The 17,987-nt window shown below is 43.6% G+C and overlaps 5 protein-coding genes across 7 annotated transcripts; 2 read left to right on the forward strand and 3 right to left on the reverse strand.

Annotated features, from left to right (window-relative positions):
- Positions 1–179: 179 nt before the first annotated feature.
- Positions 180–1,450, reverse strand: LOC121185612 (trypsin-3-like). 2 transcript variants are annotated; one of them, XM_041043872.1, is made up of 5 exons: positions 1,406–1,450; positions 1,121–1,274; positions 713–966; positions 488–624; positions 180–389 (listed from the first exon to the last, which is right to left on the reverse strand). In XM_041043872.1, exons 1-5 carry the CDS (start codon positions 1,443–1,445, stop codon positions 240–242), a joined length of 735 nt encoding a protein of 244 aa, XP_040899806.1. In that variant the 5' UTR covers positions 1,446–1,450; the 3' UTR covers positions 180–239. The 2 variants fall into 2 exon arrangements, with proteins under 2 accessions (XP_040899806.1, XP_040899805.1); XM_041043871.1 differs by having other exon boundaries at positions 1,118–1,274.
- A 1,966-nt stretch (positions 1,451–3,416) lies between these two features.
- LOC121185613 (trypsin-3) lies at positions 3,417–4,683 on the reverse strand. Its single transcript, XM_041043873.1, has 5 exons — positions 4,591–4,683; positions 4,301–4,457; positions 3,890–4,143; positions 3,665–3,801; positions 3,417–3,566 (listed from the first exon to the last, which is right to left on the reverse strand). Exons 1-5 carry the CDS (start codon positions 4,628–4,630, stop codon positions 3,417–3,419), a joined length of 738 nt encoding a protein of 245 aa, XP_040899807.1. The 5' UTR covers positions 4,631–4,683.
- A 694-nt stretch (positions 4,684–5,377) lies between these two features.
- Positions 5,378–6,700, reverse strand: LOC121185610 (trypsin-3-like). Its single transcript, XM_041043867.1, has 5 exons — positions 6,604–6,700; positions 6,353–6,515; positions 5,915–6,168; positions 5,690–5,826; positions 5,378–5,591 (listed from the first exon to the last, which is right to left on the reverse strand). Exons 1-5 carry the CDS (start codon positions 6,641–6,643, stop codon positions 5,442–5,444), a joined length of 744 nt encoding a protein of 247 aa, XP_040899801.1. The 5' UTR covers positions 6,644–6,700; the 3' UTR covers positions 5,378–5,441.
- An 848-nt stretch (positions 6,701–7,548) lies between these two features.
- si:ch211-261d7.3 lies at positions 7,549–11,280 on the forward strand. The gene is made up of 4 exons (XM_041043827.1): positions 7,549–7,645; positions 7,944–8,690; positions 9,158–9,583; positions 9,686–11,280. Exons 2-4 carry the CDS (start codon positions 8,435–8,437, stop codon positions 10,561–10,563), a joined length of 1,560 nt encoding a protein of 519 aa, XP_040899761.1. The 5' UTR covers positions 7,549–7,645; positions 7,944–8,434; the 3' UTR covers positions 10,564–11,280.
- A 528-nt stretch (positions 11,281–11,808) lies between these two features.
- zgc:66448 (uncharacterized protein LOC327401 homolog) lies at positions 11,809–17,548 on the forward strand. Of its 2 annotated transcripts, XM_041043807.1 has the most exons (3): positions 11,809–12,235; positions 12,515–15,729; positions 15,892–17,548. In XM_041043807.1, exons 1-3 carry the CDS (start codon positions 11,851–11,853, stop codon positions 16,090–16,092), a joined length of 3,801 nt encoding a protein of 1,266 aa, XP_040899741.1. In that variant the 5' UTR covers positions 11,809–11,850; the 3' UTR covers positions 16,093–17,548. The 2 variants fall into 2 exon arrangements, with proteins under 2 accessions (XP_040899741.1, XP_040899740.1); XM_041043806.1 differs by having other exon boundaries at positions 12,515–17,548.
- Positions 17,549–17,987: the final 439 nt, after the last annotated feature.

Below are 17,987 nucleotides of genomic sequence, written 5' to 3' on the forward strand. Positions count from 1 at the left end.
CATATTAAATACAGTGCCTCACATTTAATACCTTTAAGCTAAAAACTAAAAAGGTTGTGGTTTTCTCTCTTCAGAGTCAGTTAAAGAGCTGTTGCTGCATGTTTTAATGGTCCAAAGCTATTACTTTGAGTGTAACGTGTAGTTCTCTGCCAAGAATCCAAACACAGGTGAGTATTGAGGGTTTTTTATTGAAGGGATTTGCACTTTCCTGTCTCACAACAAATGACTGTAAAGTGACTTTAGTTGGAGGACATGGTGCTGCGAATCCAGGAGTTGTAGTTGCAGACCTTAGCATAGACTCCAGGCTTGTTCCTCTGGGCACAGCCGTAGCCCCAGGACACCACACCCTGCAGCTGACCGTTGCACACCACGGGGCCACCAGAGTCACCCTGATAGGACACAAGAGACAAAACGAGACGTGAGCAGAGATGTCCTGAAGTTTGGTGTGTCCACACGAAGAAACAGTGATGGTGACTTTGGATGGTACCTGGCAAGAGTCCTTGCCTCCCTCCAGGAATCCAGCACAGAACATGTTGGAGGTGATCTGTCCAGGGTAGGAGTTCCTGCAGCTGCTGTCGCTCAGGATGGGGGCATCCAGGCACCTCAGGCGATCAGGGTAGTTGCCTAGAAAAGCAAAGGGACACACATGTAAATATTCAAGCCCCATCATGTACCAAAAACCTTTCAGATATGTCTGCAGTGTTTTACTGACTTCCAGAGCTGCTGGTGTTTCCCCATCCAGAGATCAGACAGCGGGTGCCAGAGCTGGCACAGCTGGAGGGCAGGGACACGGTGCGGACGTAGCTGTTCAGGGTGGCGGGCTTGCTCAGCTTGATCAGCATGATGTCGTTGTCCAGGTTGTAGCTGCTGTACCTGGGGTGACGGATGACCTTAGCAGAGTTGATGAACTGCTCAGTTCCCTCGTTGACAGCAATGTTGTGCTCACCAAGACGCACCTGGATGCGGCTGAGAGAGAGAGAGAGAGAGAGAGAGAGAGAGAGAGAGAGAGAGAGAGAGAGAGAGAGAGAGAGGTGAGGGTAAAAGTTAAGTCAAAAAAGTGGTTTTACTAGGAATGATGAGTCTTGTGGTAACATTTGAATCTTATTTCTGTACTTACGACTTGTAGCAGTGAGCAGCAGACACCACCCAGGTACTGGAGATCAGGGAGCCTCCGCAGAAGTGGTAGCCAGCATTCAGAGAGACCTGGTAGGGCACAGAGTTCTTTCTGCACTCGTAGCCTCCAACAATCTTGTCATCCTCAATGGGAGCGGCATCTGATAGAATTTGAGGGGTACCAACTTTCAAAGAAATCTTGAATAACCTTTCAACCCACCCTGTCACAAAATGTTCAAAATGACTTTAAAAAGTAAGTAAAAAGTAAGCGTGATTTAGTCTTCATACTCACATGCCACTGCGAACAGAGCCAGAAGAATGAAAGCCTTCATGATGGTTTCCGTCTGAACCTCGGTGTCAGCTCAGCTCCACTGCAGGGCCTTTTAAACCTACTCTGTCCCTCCGCTATCTGATTGGCCAAGGACACACATTTCATTTTTTTTTTTTTTTATCGTTATCTTCTTGAGTAACGTGTGTGAAAACACATCTGGAAGACGAGGGCCAACCTATGTCCAATATATGATATGTCCTGTGGTTCCACAAACACCCTGACACATGCTTATGCATGAGCCCTTAAGCACAGGAGGCTCAGTTTCATTACTTATTACTTATCAAAAAATATACTTTACTTAAACTATAACCTTCTGATTTTGTGATTTTCTTATTTTTTTTATTCAAATAATTTAATATTTAACATTCTGTTTCTGTTTCTCTCTTATAATTATAAACCATCCTCAGGTGCAACATATATGTCCCTCATACACAGAGAAACAACAGCTTTCAAAGCCATATTATACATCAGTTGTCTGTATCATATAATGATAAATAGAATGAATACAGGTCACTTCTGGACCTGGATTAATATGCACACAGAGAATCCTGGAGTATCTTTGATACTCAGTCAGACATATCATGAAAGTGGCTTTACAGTGGCAGACACATTTCTGAGAATTATTGTGGTTTAAAAGCTAAAAGTTGAATTTACAAGTGGCTTCATTTGACAAATGTTCTTCATACTAAAACTGAATGGGACTTGGTGTACAACTGGAGAAGCATTTGAGCTGCTCAAAAAATACGTTAATGTTCATTTATACCTAAAATAAATTCTTTCAATACTGTAGTGAAGATATTCTATAGACAAAATGGTAAAAATACCAAATTAAAACCAAGATAAAAGATTACATGACTGGTCAATTATTCATCAGGAAACAAAAAGTTGTGGTTTAAAGTTTGATATGATTGTGTTCAAGTTTTCCCCTCTGAGGTTTAATGTGTCACGTTTTGCAAGACAAGGAAATTCACTGAAGAAAAACAGAATATGAAAAGTATGTATAGATCCCATTACATATTATGTGTCATTTGATGTTGATCAGATCTATAGAAATAACGATACTGACAGAGTTTTAAATCCTCTTTCCAGATTTGCTGACTAACGTTTTCATTGTACTATAATTTATGGCAATCAAACTAAAACAAAATAGAAGATGGCAGAGCAGTGAAATGATACATGATAGTAAGGCTGTCAGTTTTCTCTGACAGTCATGTTGATAGAAACAAACAGCTCATTCCTAATAACATCCTGATTGATCATTTTTTACACTGAATATTGCTGAAATTAATGTTGCTGAAACTAAATAATTTCAGAACCATTCTATAATTGATATAGAATAATCAGTAACTGACTATTGCTCTGCCAACACAACAGACATGTAAATGCATTTGTGCTCTGGTATTACAATAAAAGTTCATAGTGAGTTCAGTTATTTCAGGTTTTTGTGAGACACTCTAAAGTAATTTAGTGACCTAAATGATTTAATGTGTTGAAAATGTAAATGTGTACTAAAGCTAATTCAGTATAACCAGAATCACCATAAATTACAAATGCAATCTGTTTAGTAATCTGCATTACCAGGAGACATGCAATCATCTCTTGTGCTACTTAGACTATAGAACTTCATATAAACCTCACATGGATGTTAGATGAAAGAAATGCTCTGCAGACATTCTTTAACCACACCAAAACTTTGTTTTATTTACACAATCATACACCACCATTGAAAAGTATGCTTAGTAATCTGCATTACCATGAGCTTTCTAAACGTCCTATGGGTCTCAACACTAGGTAATTATGAAAAAATATATATATATTAAAAAGTCACACAAATATTTTGTTAAATATTTTTTATTAAATATAACAACTTCAGAATGTGGACACTGTGACTTTCGACACCATTGTTGGCATTTTAAAAAATATTTTCATCCATGTAACATTCAGGACTCTATTCGTTTTTAGAATCATACATTTAGTTGGAGGACATGGTGCTGCGAATCCAGGAGTTGTAGTTGCAGACCTTGGCATAGACTCCAGGCTTGTTCCTCTGGGCGCAGCCGTAGCCCCAGGACACCACACCCTGCAGCTGACCGTTGCACACCACGGGGCCACCAGAGTCACCCTGATAGGACACAAGAGACAAAACAAGATGTGAGCAGAGATGTCCTGAAGTTTGGTGTGTCCACATGAAGAAACAGTGATGCTGACTTTGGATGGTACCTGGCAAGAGTCCTTGCCTCCCTCCAGGAATCCAGCACAGAACATGTTGGAGGTGATCTGTCCAGGGTAGGAGTTCCTGCAGCTGCTGTCGCTCAGGATGGGGGCATCCAGGCACCTCAGGCGATCAGGGTAGTTGCCTAGAAAAGCAAAGGGACACACATGTAAATATTCAAGCCCCATCATGTACCAAAAACCTTTCAGATATGTCTGCAGTGTTTTACTGACTTCCAGAGCTGCTGGTGTTTCCCCATCCAGAGATCAGACAGCGAGTGCCAGAGCTGGCACAGCTGGAGGGCAGGGACACAGTGCGGACGTAGCTGTTCAGGGTGGCGGGCTTGCTCAGCTTGATCAGCATGATGTCGTTGTCCAGGTTGTAGCTGCTGTACCTGGGGTGACGGATGACCTTAGCAGAGTTGATGAACTGCTCAGTTCCCTCGTTGACAGCAATGTTGTGCTCACCAAGACGCACCTGGATGCGGCTGAGAGAGAGAGAGAGAGAGAGAGAGAGAGAGAGAGAGAGAGAGAGAGAGAGAGAGAGAGAGAGACATGAGGGTAAGAGTTAACACACACAGAAAAATGGTTTCAATATGAATGATGAGTGTTGTAGTATAATTTGAATCTTATTTCTGTACTTACGACTTGTAGCAGTGAGCAGCAGACACCACCCAGGTACTGGAGATCAGGGAGCCTCCGCAGAAGTGGTAGCCAGAATTCAGAGAGACCTGGTAGGGCACAGAGTTCTTTCTGCACTCGTAGCCTCCAACAATCTTGTCATCCTCAATGGGAGCGGCATCTGATAGAAATGGAGAATGAATTTGTTGGACATCACATTTTCAAAGAAGTCTTGTAGTATTAAAATATTTTCTCATAAAATGAACAGTTTACTTTAAAAATTGAGAAAAAAAAAACACAAGGCTCATACTCACATGCCACCGCGAACAGAGCCAGAAGAATGAAAGCCTTCATGGTGGTTTCCGTCTGAACCTCAGTGTCAGCTCAGCTCCACGGCAGGCTCCCTTTTTAAATCCACTCTGTCCCTCCACTATCTGATTGGCCAAGGACATGAATTTCCATTTTCACCTTTCTCTCGCTGACCAGCCTGTGTGAAAGCACATCTGGAAGACGAGGGCCAGCATGTTGACAATGTGTGCTTTTAGTCCCACCATTAGTCAGTCACGTGCACTCGGTTCGCAAATTTGAAATAATTGTGGGAGCTTAGAAGACATCATGCTAAATTTAACTCTATTAATTTCTCTGTTTTGTGCAACATGCAGTCTGTATTTACTTTTAAATATGAAGAAATATTCAGCAGCTGTTCTCTCAAAATCCCTCTAGTGCCTGACTTTTTTGTACAATCCTTAAATATTTATTTGACACGTACCGAGCTCTGCCTTTTCAACATTTTATTTGTTGAAGTGGAGAAAAGCTTATGTCTGTTTCATTTTTATAAGATTTTTTTTTTTTAAATAGTGGTGAAAACTATTTCACTTTGTGGCAGTTTTCTTTGTTTTTGATAAACAGATTTGTATTTTTTATATTTATGCAGGGCTCAGAGTGATTTATTTTAGACATATATCTTCTGTTCATTTCTAAAGAAATATTACTGATTACTACTATTATCATTTCTCCTCATTTCCTTCCAGCTAATTCTCTTCATTGGTAAATCTATGTTTTATTCAACAGCACAAAACAATGAATCACAGAGAGAGCAGGTCATGCTAATCATTTATTTTATGGATACAGCTATCATAGTCAGAGATTCTTTAGTAAAGTGACTTTAGTTGGAGGACATGGTGCTGCGAATCCAGGTGTTGTAGTTGCAGACCTTGGTGTAGACTCCAGGCTTGTTCTTCTGGGCGCAGCCGTAGCCCCAGGACACCACACCCTGCAGCTGACTGTTGCACACCACGGGGCCACCAGAGTCACCCTGATAGGACACAAGAGACAAAACAAGATGTGAGCAGAGATGTCCTGAAGTTTGGTGTGTCCACATGAAGAAACAGTGATGGTGACTTTGGATGGTACCTGGCAGGAGTCCTTGCCTCCCTCCAGGAATCCAGCACAGAACATGTTGGAGGTGATCTCTCCGGGGTAGGAGTTCCTGCAGCTGCTGTCGCTCAGGATGGGGGCATCCAGGCACCTCAGGCGATCAGGGTAGTTGCCTAGAAAAGCAAATGGAAATACATGTAAATATTCAAGCCCCATCATGTACCAAAAACCTTTCAGATATGTCTGCAGTGTTTTACTGACTTCCAGAGCTGCTGGTGTTTCCCCATCCAGAGATCAGACAGCGGGTGCCAGCGCTGGCACAGCTGGAGGGCAGGGACACGGTGCGGACGTAGCTGTTCAGGGTGGCGGGCGTGCTCAGCTTGATCAGCATGATGTCGTTGTCCAGGGTGTAGCTGTTGTAGCTGGGGTGACGGATGACCTTAGCAGAACTGATGAACTGCTCAGTTCCCTCATTGACAGCAATGTTGTGCTCACCAAGACGCACCTGGATGCGGCTGAGAGAGAGAGAGAGACATGAGGGTAAAAATGTATTTAATATCCAGTTCCACCTGTGATGATGAACCAGAACAAGAAATGTATTTAGATAAACAATTATTCCAGTTTGAACTTTTTTTTTTTTTTTTTTTTACCACAGGCTTGTGGTAATATTTGAATCTCATATCCATTGTTTATACTCACGACTGGTAGCAGTGAGCAGCAGACACCACCCAGGTGCTGGAGATCAGGGAGCCTCCGCAGAAGTGGTAACCAACGTTCAGAGAGACCTGGTAGGGCACAGAGTTCTTTCTGCACTCGTAGCCTCCAACAATCTTGTCATCGTCATCCTCAATGGGAGCAGCAACTTTAATATAAAAAGAGATTAATAACAATTTTATGAGCTCAAACTTACTCTTGTTAAGAAGCCACAAACAAAATATCCAAGAACTTACAAGCTGCAGCAAACAGGGCCAGGAGAATGAAGTACTTCATGACTATGCTCTGCACCTACTGCGCTTACACACAACAGGACAGGATGCAGAGGGTTTATATACCAGTTGAGTACTACTGAAACTCAACGGCTTTTTATCTAACTCTATTTCTCAAGGATTTTTCCATGTGTGCTATGATTAAACATTATCCCACCTGGGAAACAGCAGCATGGTCAAAGAGAACAACACATGAATTTCCATGAATCATTTATTTTCAAGCAATACAACCCTCAATCTTAAATACCTACCAATACATTAACTAATGAACAGAAATGGGAACACAACAATAGACAAAGGTGGAGGGGACACAGACAAAAAAAAAATTCTCACGTTTAAGTGTACAGTTACAGTCACATTGGATAGCAACAGGTGATTGTTAGTTGGAACGTGTCACAATGGAAATCTACAACCTATGATGTCAGTTTTTATTATAGTTACAACTCAAATGATCATCCATCTTAATCTTGGTTACATTCCTGATAAGGTTTTCTGAAAGACGCTATGTAAACTGGCACACATTATAGTGGTGATCGAGACAAAATACTGAAACTGTTTTTGGAGTTTTGTGAAAAGAACTGCTCCATTTTAATCCAATCAAATATTTAGTCATCATTAAGAGACTTTACTCTCTATATCCTGATATCTTCTTTGACTCTCTAAGTTATATTTAGACTTAATTAATCTGATGTGTCACAATTGAACAGTGTCTCCACTTTCCTATAATTAGGACAGAATTACTCTAATCCTCCCGGGGCACTGTCTTAGAATTTACAGCTACATATCAACTCGTTTCTATGAAATAAAAAAAAAGTACATGACAAGTGCAAAAGAACCCAAGTCCAGCATGCCCAACATCCCCGAACTGTGATTGGTCCTGAACAGACACCCCTCGGTGACGTCAAAATAAAGCGACCGTTCTCGGTTTGTGTATCGGCTGCTGAGCTAACAGCTGCACCAATTGTGTTTTGGTTTTGTTTTGCCTCCCATGTGCCGCTGTCATGAGGTAAGAAACACAAAACAGCCTCAACCTTCTCTTCATTTCCGCCCAGTTGCCGCTAGCAGTGCAGACAAAGCTGCTGCTTTGCCTGAAGATGTGGTTAGCCGTTAGCTAACAGCTAGCTCCATTGCAAGATCAGCACCTAATGTATGCGGAATGCGCAACCATTGCGGACGTGGTGCAGAAAAAAATGCGCATCGATGCGACAGAATACAGAAGTCAGCATCACTGACAAATACGAACGTGACTATTTTAAAATGCTACGCACTTGTAAGCAGTGTTATGTTTTGTTGATGTATTTCAGCTCTGGAAGCGATTGGAGGCGATCTCTGCCTGGATGATGCTCCTCACTGTAAAAGAGCTGGATGTTCAGATGTAGCGCTCAGCCTGCTCCAGGTGTCTTACATAGTGCACAGATGTTTTCAGTAACATATCAGTATACATGGAAATGACCGAAATGGATTTAAGCGGCTGCAGCTAGCCAGAAAAGTCTGTGGACTTTATGCACCAACCATACACAACATGATTGTATCTCTCACTGAGCTGCAGCAATGACTTAATTAATTTGAAGAACAGTATTAAAAACAGCACTTACTTTACTTTAACTCTATATTTCCTAAGAAATCACCCCATAGTGTGTGTGGCAGCTCATAACCATCTGATGCAGTATACTGAAGAGTTGTAATGTCTTTAGCAGTAGGCTCAGTTATACCTTGAACTCATGTTGATGGGGATGCAGCTGTCAGAATCAGAATTGGCCCGCCAGTCAGTTCTGCTGTAAATCAGGTGTGACCCATGACTGAGTACTACGAGGAGGGGGGGCTGCTGTACGAGCAATCACCTCCCATGCACATCAAAGTGGAGTCTCCGGAGGGACCCTTTGGAGGGGGAGCCTCAGAAAACGGCTTCCCCAGGGAGGATGAGGACTCGGAGGGCAGTTGTGACCAAAACAGTGGATTGCCTGGAGGGCTCCCCTTCAATGTTGTAGTGGTGCATCCGAACATCATGGCACCCGGCATGTCCTCAGACGACCTCTTGTCCATTGAACAAAGTAAGCCTGAATGAGATTAAGACCATTATGGGAAACTGGATCAGCCACTTTCTTGTTTATTTGTGAATGTATGCAGAGCATATGGATCCTAATGGGAACAGTGTGTAAAATATGTGCAAAATTATTTCGTAACATTATTTTATCTGAAGTGTACAAAGTATACACAGAAGTGTACATAGTCAGGATATGTATTAATACATTTTATCTATGCAAACACCTAAAGCATTTTATCTCTATTATAGTGGCTCAAGGAAGACTAATGTAAAATTTAAACAAATACTTGCTTTTATATCCTCATAGCTTGACAAAAGTAGTTATAGTTAAATATATTTTTGGCTTAGCACCATTAAAAAGAAAAAAAAACTGACACTGTTAAACCATATTTCTCCTCCTCACACAGTATATTTAGCCTCAGCTGATATTTTTCCTCTCCCTTTTGGGCTGTTCTCACACCTTTCTCTCAACAGATAGAGCAATGTCAGCTGCATTGGCTGCTGGTGGTGCAGGAAAAAGAAAGAGTCGTTTCAGTGGAGCAGAGCTGGAGGTGCTGGTGTCAGAAGTCACTCGGTGTGAAGGAGAGCTCTTTGGTCCTGCGGGGAGGCTCCGGCGGCGAGAGAGAGAGCGCATCTGGGCAGGAATCCTAGAGAGAGTCAATGCTGTGTCTAGAGTCCCACGCACTCTTCGAGAGGTGAAGAAACGCTGGGACGACTTAAAGAGGCGTAATGGTGGCAGGCTGGCGGATGCCCGCCACCGGAGCTGTTACCTGCCATCCAGCAGAGGGGCCTCAATGCTTGGACGTCCTTCCCAGCCAAGCCCCAGGCTTCAACAAGCCAGACAAAAGCAAAACACCCGACCAAAGCCCAGTTTTCCATGTTTCCCTGACTCTGATACAGGTAAAACTAAGTTGTCTAATTACTGCATTTCTTTGTCTATAGATGCAGCTAATATGTGTTGTACAGTGTTTCACTTACAGTGTTTTTTGGGTTTTTTTGCAGGTGTAGGAGTGGAAGGATCAGAGCGAGATGGTTTGGATAAAGATGAGGACAATCCTGAGCGTGAGCGAGACATGGGAGAACCTGAGTGTGAACCAGTAGAGAACAGTATGGAGGACAAACTGGGATTAGGACTGGGTCTGGGCATTGGACCACCCCCTCCATCAGAACGATGGCTGCCTCCTTCCCCACTCTACAGCGCCCCTTTCCTCAACGGCAGCCCTCAGCCCAGCAGTCCTCAGCCATCACTTGGAGCACAGCAGGGTCCTCTTGAAGCCCCTCCACGTAGCTCCTGGCTTGAAGATGAGCTGCGAGGGTTAGGAGAAGCAGCAATTCAACTGGGAAATCGGGTAGAAAAGAGTCTGCGGGAATTCGGGGAAGGTTTCAGACAGGACATGAGAACACTTGTTGTTTCGCAAGAGGCATTGGCAGTCAGTCTGCAACAAAACAATGTTCTTTTACAAAGGCTGTTAGGAGTGCTCGAGGCCCAGCAACAGCCACAGCCACAACAACATCGTGTACAACAAGTGCACCAATCACAAACATCTCAACAGCACTTACAGCCACAGCCTGCACTGCAACAGCTACAACATATAGAACCTCAGCAGCAGCAACAACAACAACAGCGGATTGAAACACCACAGCAGTCGCAGCTACAGCAGCAGCAGCAGTTACACGTTGTACAACAACAGTCACAACAGCAGCAAACACAGGTCACCCAGCATCTGAACAATCAGTCAGCTGTAGCGGTGGCACCTGCACCATCATCCCCTGACATACATGGCACTTTTTCCTCTGATCAGCCCGCAGACACAAATGGAAGTGGTCAGCGGCCACGGCGAGGAAGAGCTGTGGATCACAGGCGCAGAAGACGGCGCTGAGGAGAAAGTCTTTAAAAACTCAAAGTGCACATCATGCATATTTGGAGTTTCAAAATGTAACAGGAAATGATGCTCCTTTTCTACTGACTGTGTTTCTGTAAAAAATAAACTGAGTTGTTTGGAGTTTTACTTCCGACTACAAACCAGTGATCCATCTCGCACTTAGGTTTGTCTTCGAAGAGGACGGAAATGGATAAGAAAATTAGACACTTGAGATAATGGGGTGGCCTTAACATTAGCTTGGTTCTTCAGACATACGAACATATTGTGCTAAAAGACTTTGCTAAAAGAAACGGTTTGCTCTGTGGAGTGACATCTTCACCCATGAGACTTTCAATACCCAGACAACAACATTCTGTAGGTGCTGATGTTTAATATGCACGTCACTGTACATGCTTTGCAGCAGAGCTGTGAAGCTCATGATGCTCTTACTAGTTCAGTACCGTCTCAGTTCTCCCGATACACTAACTACACTGTCATGAAGTACTTGTAATCTGCAGTTGTTACCATATATTGTAGTTATACAGCTGTTGTAATTACCTGCTAATGTATGCTTGTGCATTTTTTAACAGTTTCATGATACATAATTTCCCAACTTTGGTTGGACAATAAAGTTAGACTGTGGTCTGTTCAGTGCGTTTTATGACAAAAATGTCATATTTTTAAAAATTGCCAGTTCTGGTGATCTCCAAAACAAACAAAAAAAAAAAAACATCAGACATAAACCTCACAATAAGCTTCAGACTTCTCTGGTGGAATTCAAAAGCATACATAAGTATGTAGGGGCTATTTATTATAATCTTGCATGCAGTATGATGGATGTGTTTGTAGATAGCTGCTAAGAAACAGCATATGGCCATCATCTACGTAGTTTTGCACATGCTATATTTTGTAGATAGCAACTGTTCCGATGAAATGTAACTAAACTTTAATAAAAGTCAGACATGGACTGCAAATAAATCCAGCAGATCGCTTGTGGATTTGTCATATAGCGTATTAAAAAAAGTTAATGCATTGTTAATGGTTACGTTGAAAAGTTTATTTATGTTGAATTAATTAAGTTGTGAAGAGACTATCTGGTGTGTTGAACGCCAAAACCGCAGCAGCAGTAGAAAAGGAAACTTATAAGTTAAGGTTTCGAGTTTTACTTTCAGAAACGATAAACCACAGTCGGTTGTCGGCGATGAGTGTTTTATTCTGAAAGTTTCGACCGGAAATCTCATTCCTTGTTGGGGCTGGCTAGCATGATCCTTATGTGCTCTGGACAAGGGGGTGCATGGGTGAAACATGGCTGCCGTAGACCCATCGGAGTCTCCAAAACGACAGAAATCCCCTGCGGAGGAGGTGGAAACATCTGGGGAGAAGACGGAGGCGGTGGAGTCGGGATGCGGCTCAAACCAGAAAGACGAAACAACATGTAATAAAACCGCGGAGAGTCCCGACGACCAGCGGACAGCCACTGTTGGCAAAGACGGCGGTTGTATTGCCAGCCATTCTGAGGTTAGTGTCGAGTCCGGTGCTGGAGCTGACAAAACGACATGTAATTTACCGGAGGACCTAACGTCGGCTGAAAAAATGGCCGAGGCGGCTGGCAGCGACCAGCGGGCTTTCGACTGGTCCGAACCTGAAGATGAAGAAGCGAAAACACAGGAGGAGGAAAATGATAAGTGTGGTATGCTAACGTTGTTAATGTATTTTACATTTAGCTTTAGCTCCCAGGCTAACCTGGGATGTAGCTCTCACTAAAGGTTCAATACACCCTGTCAACTCTGCTAACGTTATTTACCACAACAAAACCGAGCTAGCAACCTGCACTGTAGACTGTTGTTTGTGCCTAGGGCTGATAGCTGCGATAGTTGCATGCGGTTTGTTTGGTTATCAGCAAATAGGCTGTTTGCTGTTTGGTTTTGTTGGTCAAGTTATTATTTTGGTGTGCTCTTCTCTCTTTCAGACCTCACTAATGTTACAGAGAGAGCTGAAAAAGTGCACCAGGGTACACATGTTGTTGGGAACATTACCACTGATGCAACGAAGGAAAACTCACATGTTGATATGAGGAGCACAGAGAAGGAGCTGCCTGAGGAGCCGATGGGAGAAGCAGACGGGACAGAGGACGTGGTTGAGGATGAGGAGGAGGCAGACCGAGGGGAGGACGCTGATTTGGCGGCCAAGCCAAAAAAGTGCCGTTTGGTTTGCAAGGAGTGCGGGAAGAGGTTCAACCGACGCGAGACGTTCAACCTTCACCGCCACTTTCACGCACATGAGGATGAGCTCACGCCCCTCACCTGTAAAGAATGCGGCCTTACCTTTCAGCACCGCAGCAGCCTCATTAAACACAGAAATGAACATAAAGAGAAGGAGGAGCTACTTATTACTCCAAAGAAGGAGGTGCAAGCAAAGGAGGATGGTAGTTTTGAATGTGCAGAATGTGGGAGGATCTTCTCTACAGTGGATAAGCTGAGGGACCACAACTGCAGCAATACAGTCGAAAAGCCTTACCACTGCCCCCTGTGCCGCCAAGAGTTCCAGTTTAAGGTGTCTGTCACTAAGCACATGATGACCCACTCGCAGGAGAGCATGTTTACATGCCAAGAGTGCAATCAAAGCTTCCCAAACACCGTCGCCCTGCGCTTTCACCAGCGATGTCACACCGCCCTCAAGCCCTATGAGTGCCCGGAGTGCGGCATGGTTTTCAAACACTACTCTGTCATGGAAGACCACCGTCGCAAACACACCGACAACACACGCTCCCACCTGTGCAACATTTGCGGTAAGACCTTCAAGTATAGCAGCCTCCTCCATCAGCATCAGTATCTTCATACAGGACAGAAACCTTTCCGCTGCCCAGAATGTGGCAAAAAGTTTGCCTTCGCCCAGAACATGAAGGCGCACTGCCGCCAGCACAGACTGCGTGAAACCAACTCCTCCAGTGAGCAGCCCTGCAAGCAGACCCCTTTGCCTGTACAGGAGGCAGTTAGAGGCTTAGGAAAAGAGAACGCACACCTGAGTGAGGAAGCAAAACGCACATTCAAATGCCCCCTTTGTCCCCAGACCTACTGTGCACCATCTAACCTGAGAACCCACATGCTTATTCACGAAGCCGAGTATGAGACTCTGGAGAGAACACCCAGACCCCCAAGGGAGATTAACAAGTCCTGGGAAAAGGGACACTCCTGTCCGCACTGCCCGTGCATTTATCGTGATGAATCCAGTTTAAACATACATATGTTAAGTGTCCATAAGTCTGTAGCACAATATTTAGAAAAGGTGGCAGCACCACCTAAAAGACAATTTAATCTGTTAAGCGGTGATAACATGCCTGGGAAATGGAGAAGCGATGGCATAAGTATTAAGTCGTACAAGTGTTCTGAGTGTGGAAAAACTTTCCGCCATCGCTCAGTGTTAGAGCTGCATATGCGCATACATTCCAAGGACAAGCCTTACCAGTGCAAAGTGTGTGGAAAGGGCTTTAGATTCAGTAGCTACTTACAGCAGCATCTCATCATTCACACAGGCAAGAAGCCATACAAATGTCCCGACTGTGGGAAGGACTTTGCCTTCCTGCAGAACATGAAAACACATCAAAAGCTGCATCAGGAGAAACCATTCCGCTGCACCAGCTGCCGCAAAGGCTACAGCGATGAGACCCAACTGCAGCATCATATGCTGTCACACAATGGTGATAAACCTCATAAGTGTGACCTGTGTGACAAGAGCTTCGGATTGGCCTATCTGCTCCGAGATCACATGAACACACACACAGGAGAGAGGCCTCATCGGTGTGACGAGTGTCACAAAACCTTTTCCTGGTTTAGCAGCCTGCTAGTACACCAGAAAATTCATGCTCGCAAGCGCCAAGGTTTCAGCCAGTATAATTCTTTCCCAATTGGTGCTAGGATGAGAGGCAGGGGCAGCAGGGGGAGGAGAGGGGGGAGGCTCATTTTGGGCTTGTCTAGACCATTAGGAGGCTCAGTGATGGTTAACTCTCAACCATCTCAGTTTCAAGTTTCTGCACTTAGAGAGGCAGAGTTGCATAGAAGGGCAGTGCAGCCACAGTCTTCCATGCTCTCATCTCGCATGGATTTACAAAGCAGGCAGCATAAGGAGCAGTGGATATCTGAGCTACACTCTCAACCAGTGCAGTGGAAGGTGGATGGTGGAGAGGTAATGCCTGTCCCATCTTCGCAGGAGCAACATGCAGGTCCACAGTTTGACAGTCCACCACAGCCAGGCCTACAGCAGCACCATCAGAGAGGTTCAGGTTGGGTGGATAGCCCTTTGATAACTCAGTCAGGCCCCACTTCTGCTCAGACTTTAGAGTCATCACACATGAAAGAGAGTGCAGCTCCTGTTGTCAGCTCCCACCCGTTGTCTGTGCCAAAAAAATCCAGCCCGTTAGCAGGGAGTGAGATGGAGCAGCACAGGCAGCTCAAGCCTGTTACATGGAGTAACACACCCACATCCACAGTGCTAGCTTCCACAAGCTCCCTGCAACATGATTTTTCTGTTCCGTCCTCCTACATTGACGGGGCAGCTCTGTGGAGCGTCAGACCTGCTTCGCTGGCAAATTCACGGAGCTCTCCGAATAAGCTTGGTCAAGAGCTCCAGCTGTCAAGATGGCCAGGTGCCCCGGTGTCAACACAAAAAGAGCCATCCACACCTCCTAAAAAAGAGGACAATAGAGTGTGGGACATGAATAATCCTCAAGTAATAACGTCGACTGTTAGCCAGCCGGAGAAGCCCTGGAACGGCTGTGAGCCACAGAAACAGTGGGCTTCGGGCTTAGCAGGTGCGTCCACCTCAGCTCAAATAGACCAAAGCAGTGCTATGCCAATTTCAACTCCTGTTTCTCTCGGGGTAGGTAGCACCCTGTGGGACATACAAACACCACCAGGAATTCCAAAGACTCTAAACTCCCCCGAGAAATTAGTAAATAATCAAGATTTTAAACTGCAGCAAAAGCAGGTGTCATCTGGCTGGGCCAATGTACAGAGTCAGACAGCGACACAGAAGGTTCCCATCTCCATTCAATACGAGCCTCATCGTTTTGGCCAGGGGATGGGAACACCAGTATGGGGCTTCCAAAGTAATCCCGTGGGTCCTCAAACGCTGCTCACTGGGCAACTCAAACCAGGGAATGGACAGGAGCTGCAGCAACAACCAATGGTAACGGGCACTCAAATAATCATAAATCAGCCTTCTCCTTTTTTCTCACCTCCACTTGCTCCGCTCCCTCCTCTTGCTTTGCCTGGCCCTCACCCTCTTCACTCTGTCGCAGTTGGTGCACTTCCAAGACCTCCACACCCAAATATTTTTTTCACACCACAGGCAGTGATGAGCGAGAGGCCACACATGCCACAGACCCTGCCCCTACCTCAGCTTGCCCCGCGGACAGAACCTCACAAACTTGGACCCCGTTTGCCTTTTGCCCCAGATCGACTTCTCCAGTGCATGATATGCGGGTGCTCTCTTCCTCGAGAGCTGGATCTACAAATGCATTACTTGCAACATGCACAAGGAGAAATTTGACATTTCTAGCAACAAGACTTGGTTATGTTTTTTTACAAATACGTTTTATTCAGTGGAGCCTCATTTATTTGACCCTCAGTTGTGCAGTTTGACCAGATGAGTGGATGGACATTAGAAACAAAAAGTTAAAAGTGAGACTTAATTTAATCTGCACACTCGATGCACATTTTATTTAAAGTTATATAGCTCCAAATAAGACTGCTGCACAGACTGTTGTTTGAAACAGAGGATGTATACACGTGCCATTAAATTAGTTAGTTTTTTTGTTTGTTCTTTTTTTCTTTTTAATGCATTTAAGTGATCCATATGCTTACCTGGTTTAAATAACTTCTGAGGGGTGCAGATTAATGAGGTTCTGTGCTCAACATTTCAGTTATTGCCAATGACATTTAGATTTAGATAATATTAGTACTTTTATAGTTCTGATCATATGTCCTGAACCATTTCAACTGTGTTTATTCATGTACAGTATACTGTGTGCCTTTTATGAGTACAGTCTGCATGTCTGCTGTCTTGGTATTCTAGGCCTAGTTTGTGCTTAAGGTAGACTCAACAATGTGACCTCGCTCCCAAAACACAAAGCAAATCTTTCTGAGATACTGTAAAGAAAAGTAAGTTTTTGCTTTTGGAGCATAGCACGGCGGGGCAGTGGGTTTGTGGGGTGGGTGGGGGGGTCCGCACAGATTCCTGTCTCAGATTATACGAAAACTGACCACACACAGTTAGGAAGCACTTGTATTCATAGGACCACTGGCTGGCTCTGAATATCTCATAAGTAAAGTTCTCATGATGATAATTTGGACAGAGCAAAAATTATCTCAAAGCAAAATGTGACATTTACACCCAAGGTAATTTAACAGCAAGACTGTTCTTTAAATTAAACTCTTGGGTGGTTATTGGGAAGAGGGAGAAAGTAGTGTCATCACAATTATTTCACACACTGTTGTCAAATAGTGAATTTTGTAATAAATTTGGATTTATGTGATGTTTTGTCATTAATATGTTTACAATGGCAAGACAAACATGAAACATAATCTAAAATGTATCTTTTACTCTAATCATTCAGCGAATGTTTTGCTATGTGTCATGACTGATACACGTGATAATTAGATTTTAAACTTACTTTGCGGTGCTTAGCACCTGCTGTAAACTGATGAGTGCCATGGGTACATTCAGGTAGCAATGTGCCCATATTTATAAAAAGTGAAGTCCACTTTTGAGTACAGTTCAATGTATTATTTGTGAATAATGAATGATTTCATTCCACAACGGTAGATTTAGATTACAGTATTACAGTACAGAATCCCATCTCCTCCGTTATGAAAATGGGCATTTGAGTAGCTTTGCTGGTCCAGTAAGTGACTGGAAATCTTCATTACTACTGTAAAATAAACACAAGGTCCATTTCTGGAAAAGAAAAAAAAAAGGAACCGTTCCTGTGCATTTTAAGATTCAATGTCTTAAGATATAAAAACATGTGCCCTTCTACCTCTATCCACTGTTTTAGCATGGAAAGAAATAGAAATTTCCCATGATGTCTACATATTGGATTAAATAAAACTTGCCTTTGATTATAATGTTGTGTTGCACTGTACTTGTTAAGTAAACCTAACTCATGGTTAACCTTCAGCATTTAGCCTTAAGGACAAATCATTGGTATGAAACTAAAGGGTAGCAAGGATAAACTTCTTCTGATTTGTGAGGAGAATCTATTTATTAAATTAACAGTAACAGAGTGTACCCCTGCATTTGGTTTTGAATATGGTTGGGTAAAGTTAAAAGTATAGAAAGCAAGTATGCATCAAGATTGGTTAAGGCAGACTGAGTAAAATTTTGCCTGCATGGGGGAAAAACACAAATTATTAGCAAAGACTCACTTTCTTTAATCTGGTAAA

The sequence above is a fragment of the Toxotes jaculatrix genome, chromosome 8 (genome assembly GCF_017976425.1).
Source record: "Toxotes jaculatrix isolate fToxJac2 chromosome 8, fToxJac2.pri, whole genome shotgun sequence".
NCBI classification, from domain to species: domain Eukaryota; kingdom Metazoa; phylum Chordata; class Actinopteri; family Toxotidae; genus Toxotes; species Toxotes jaculatrix.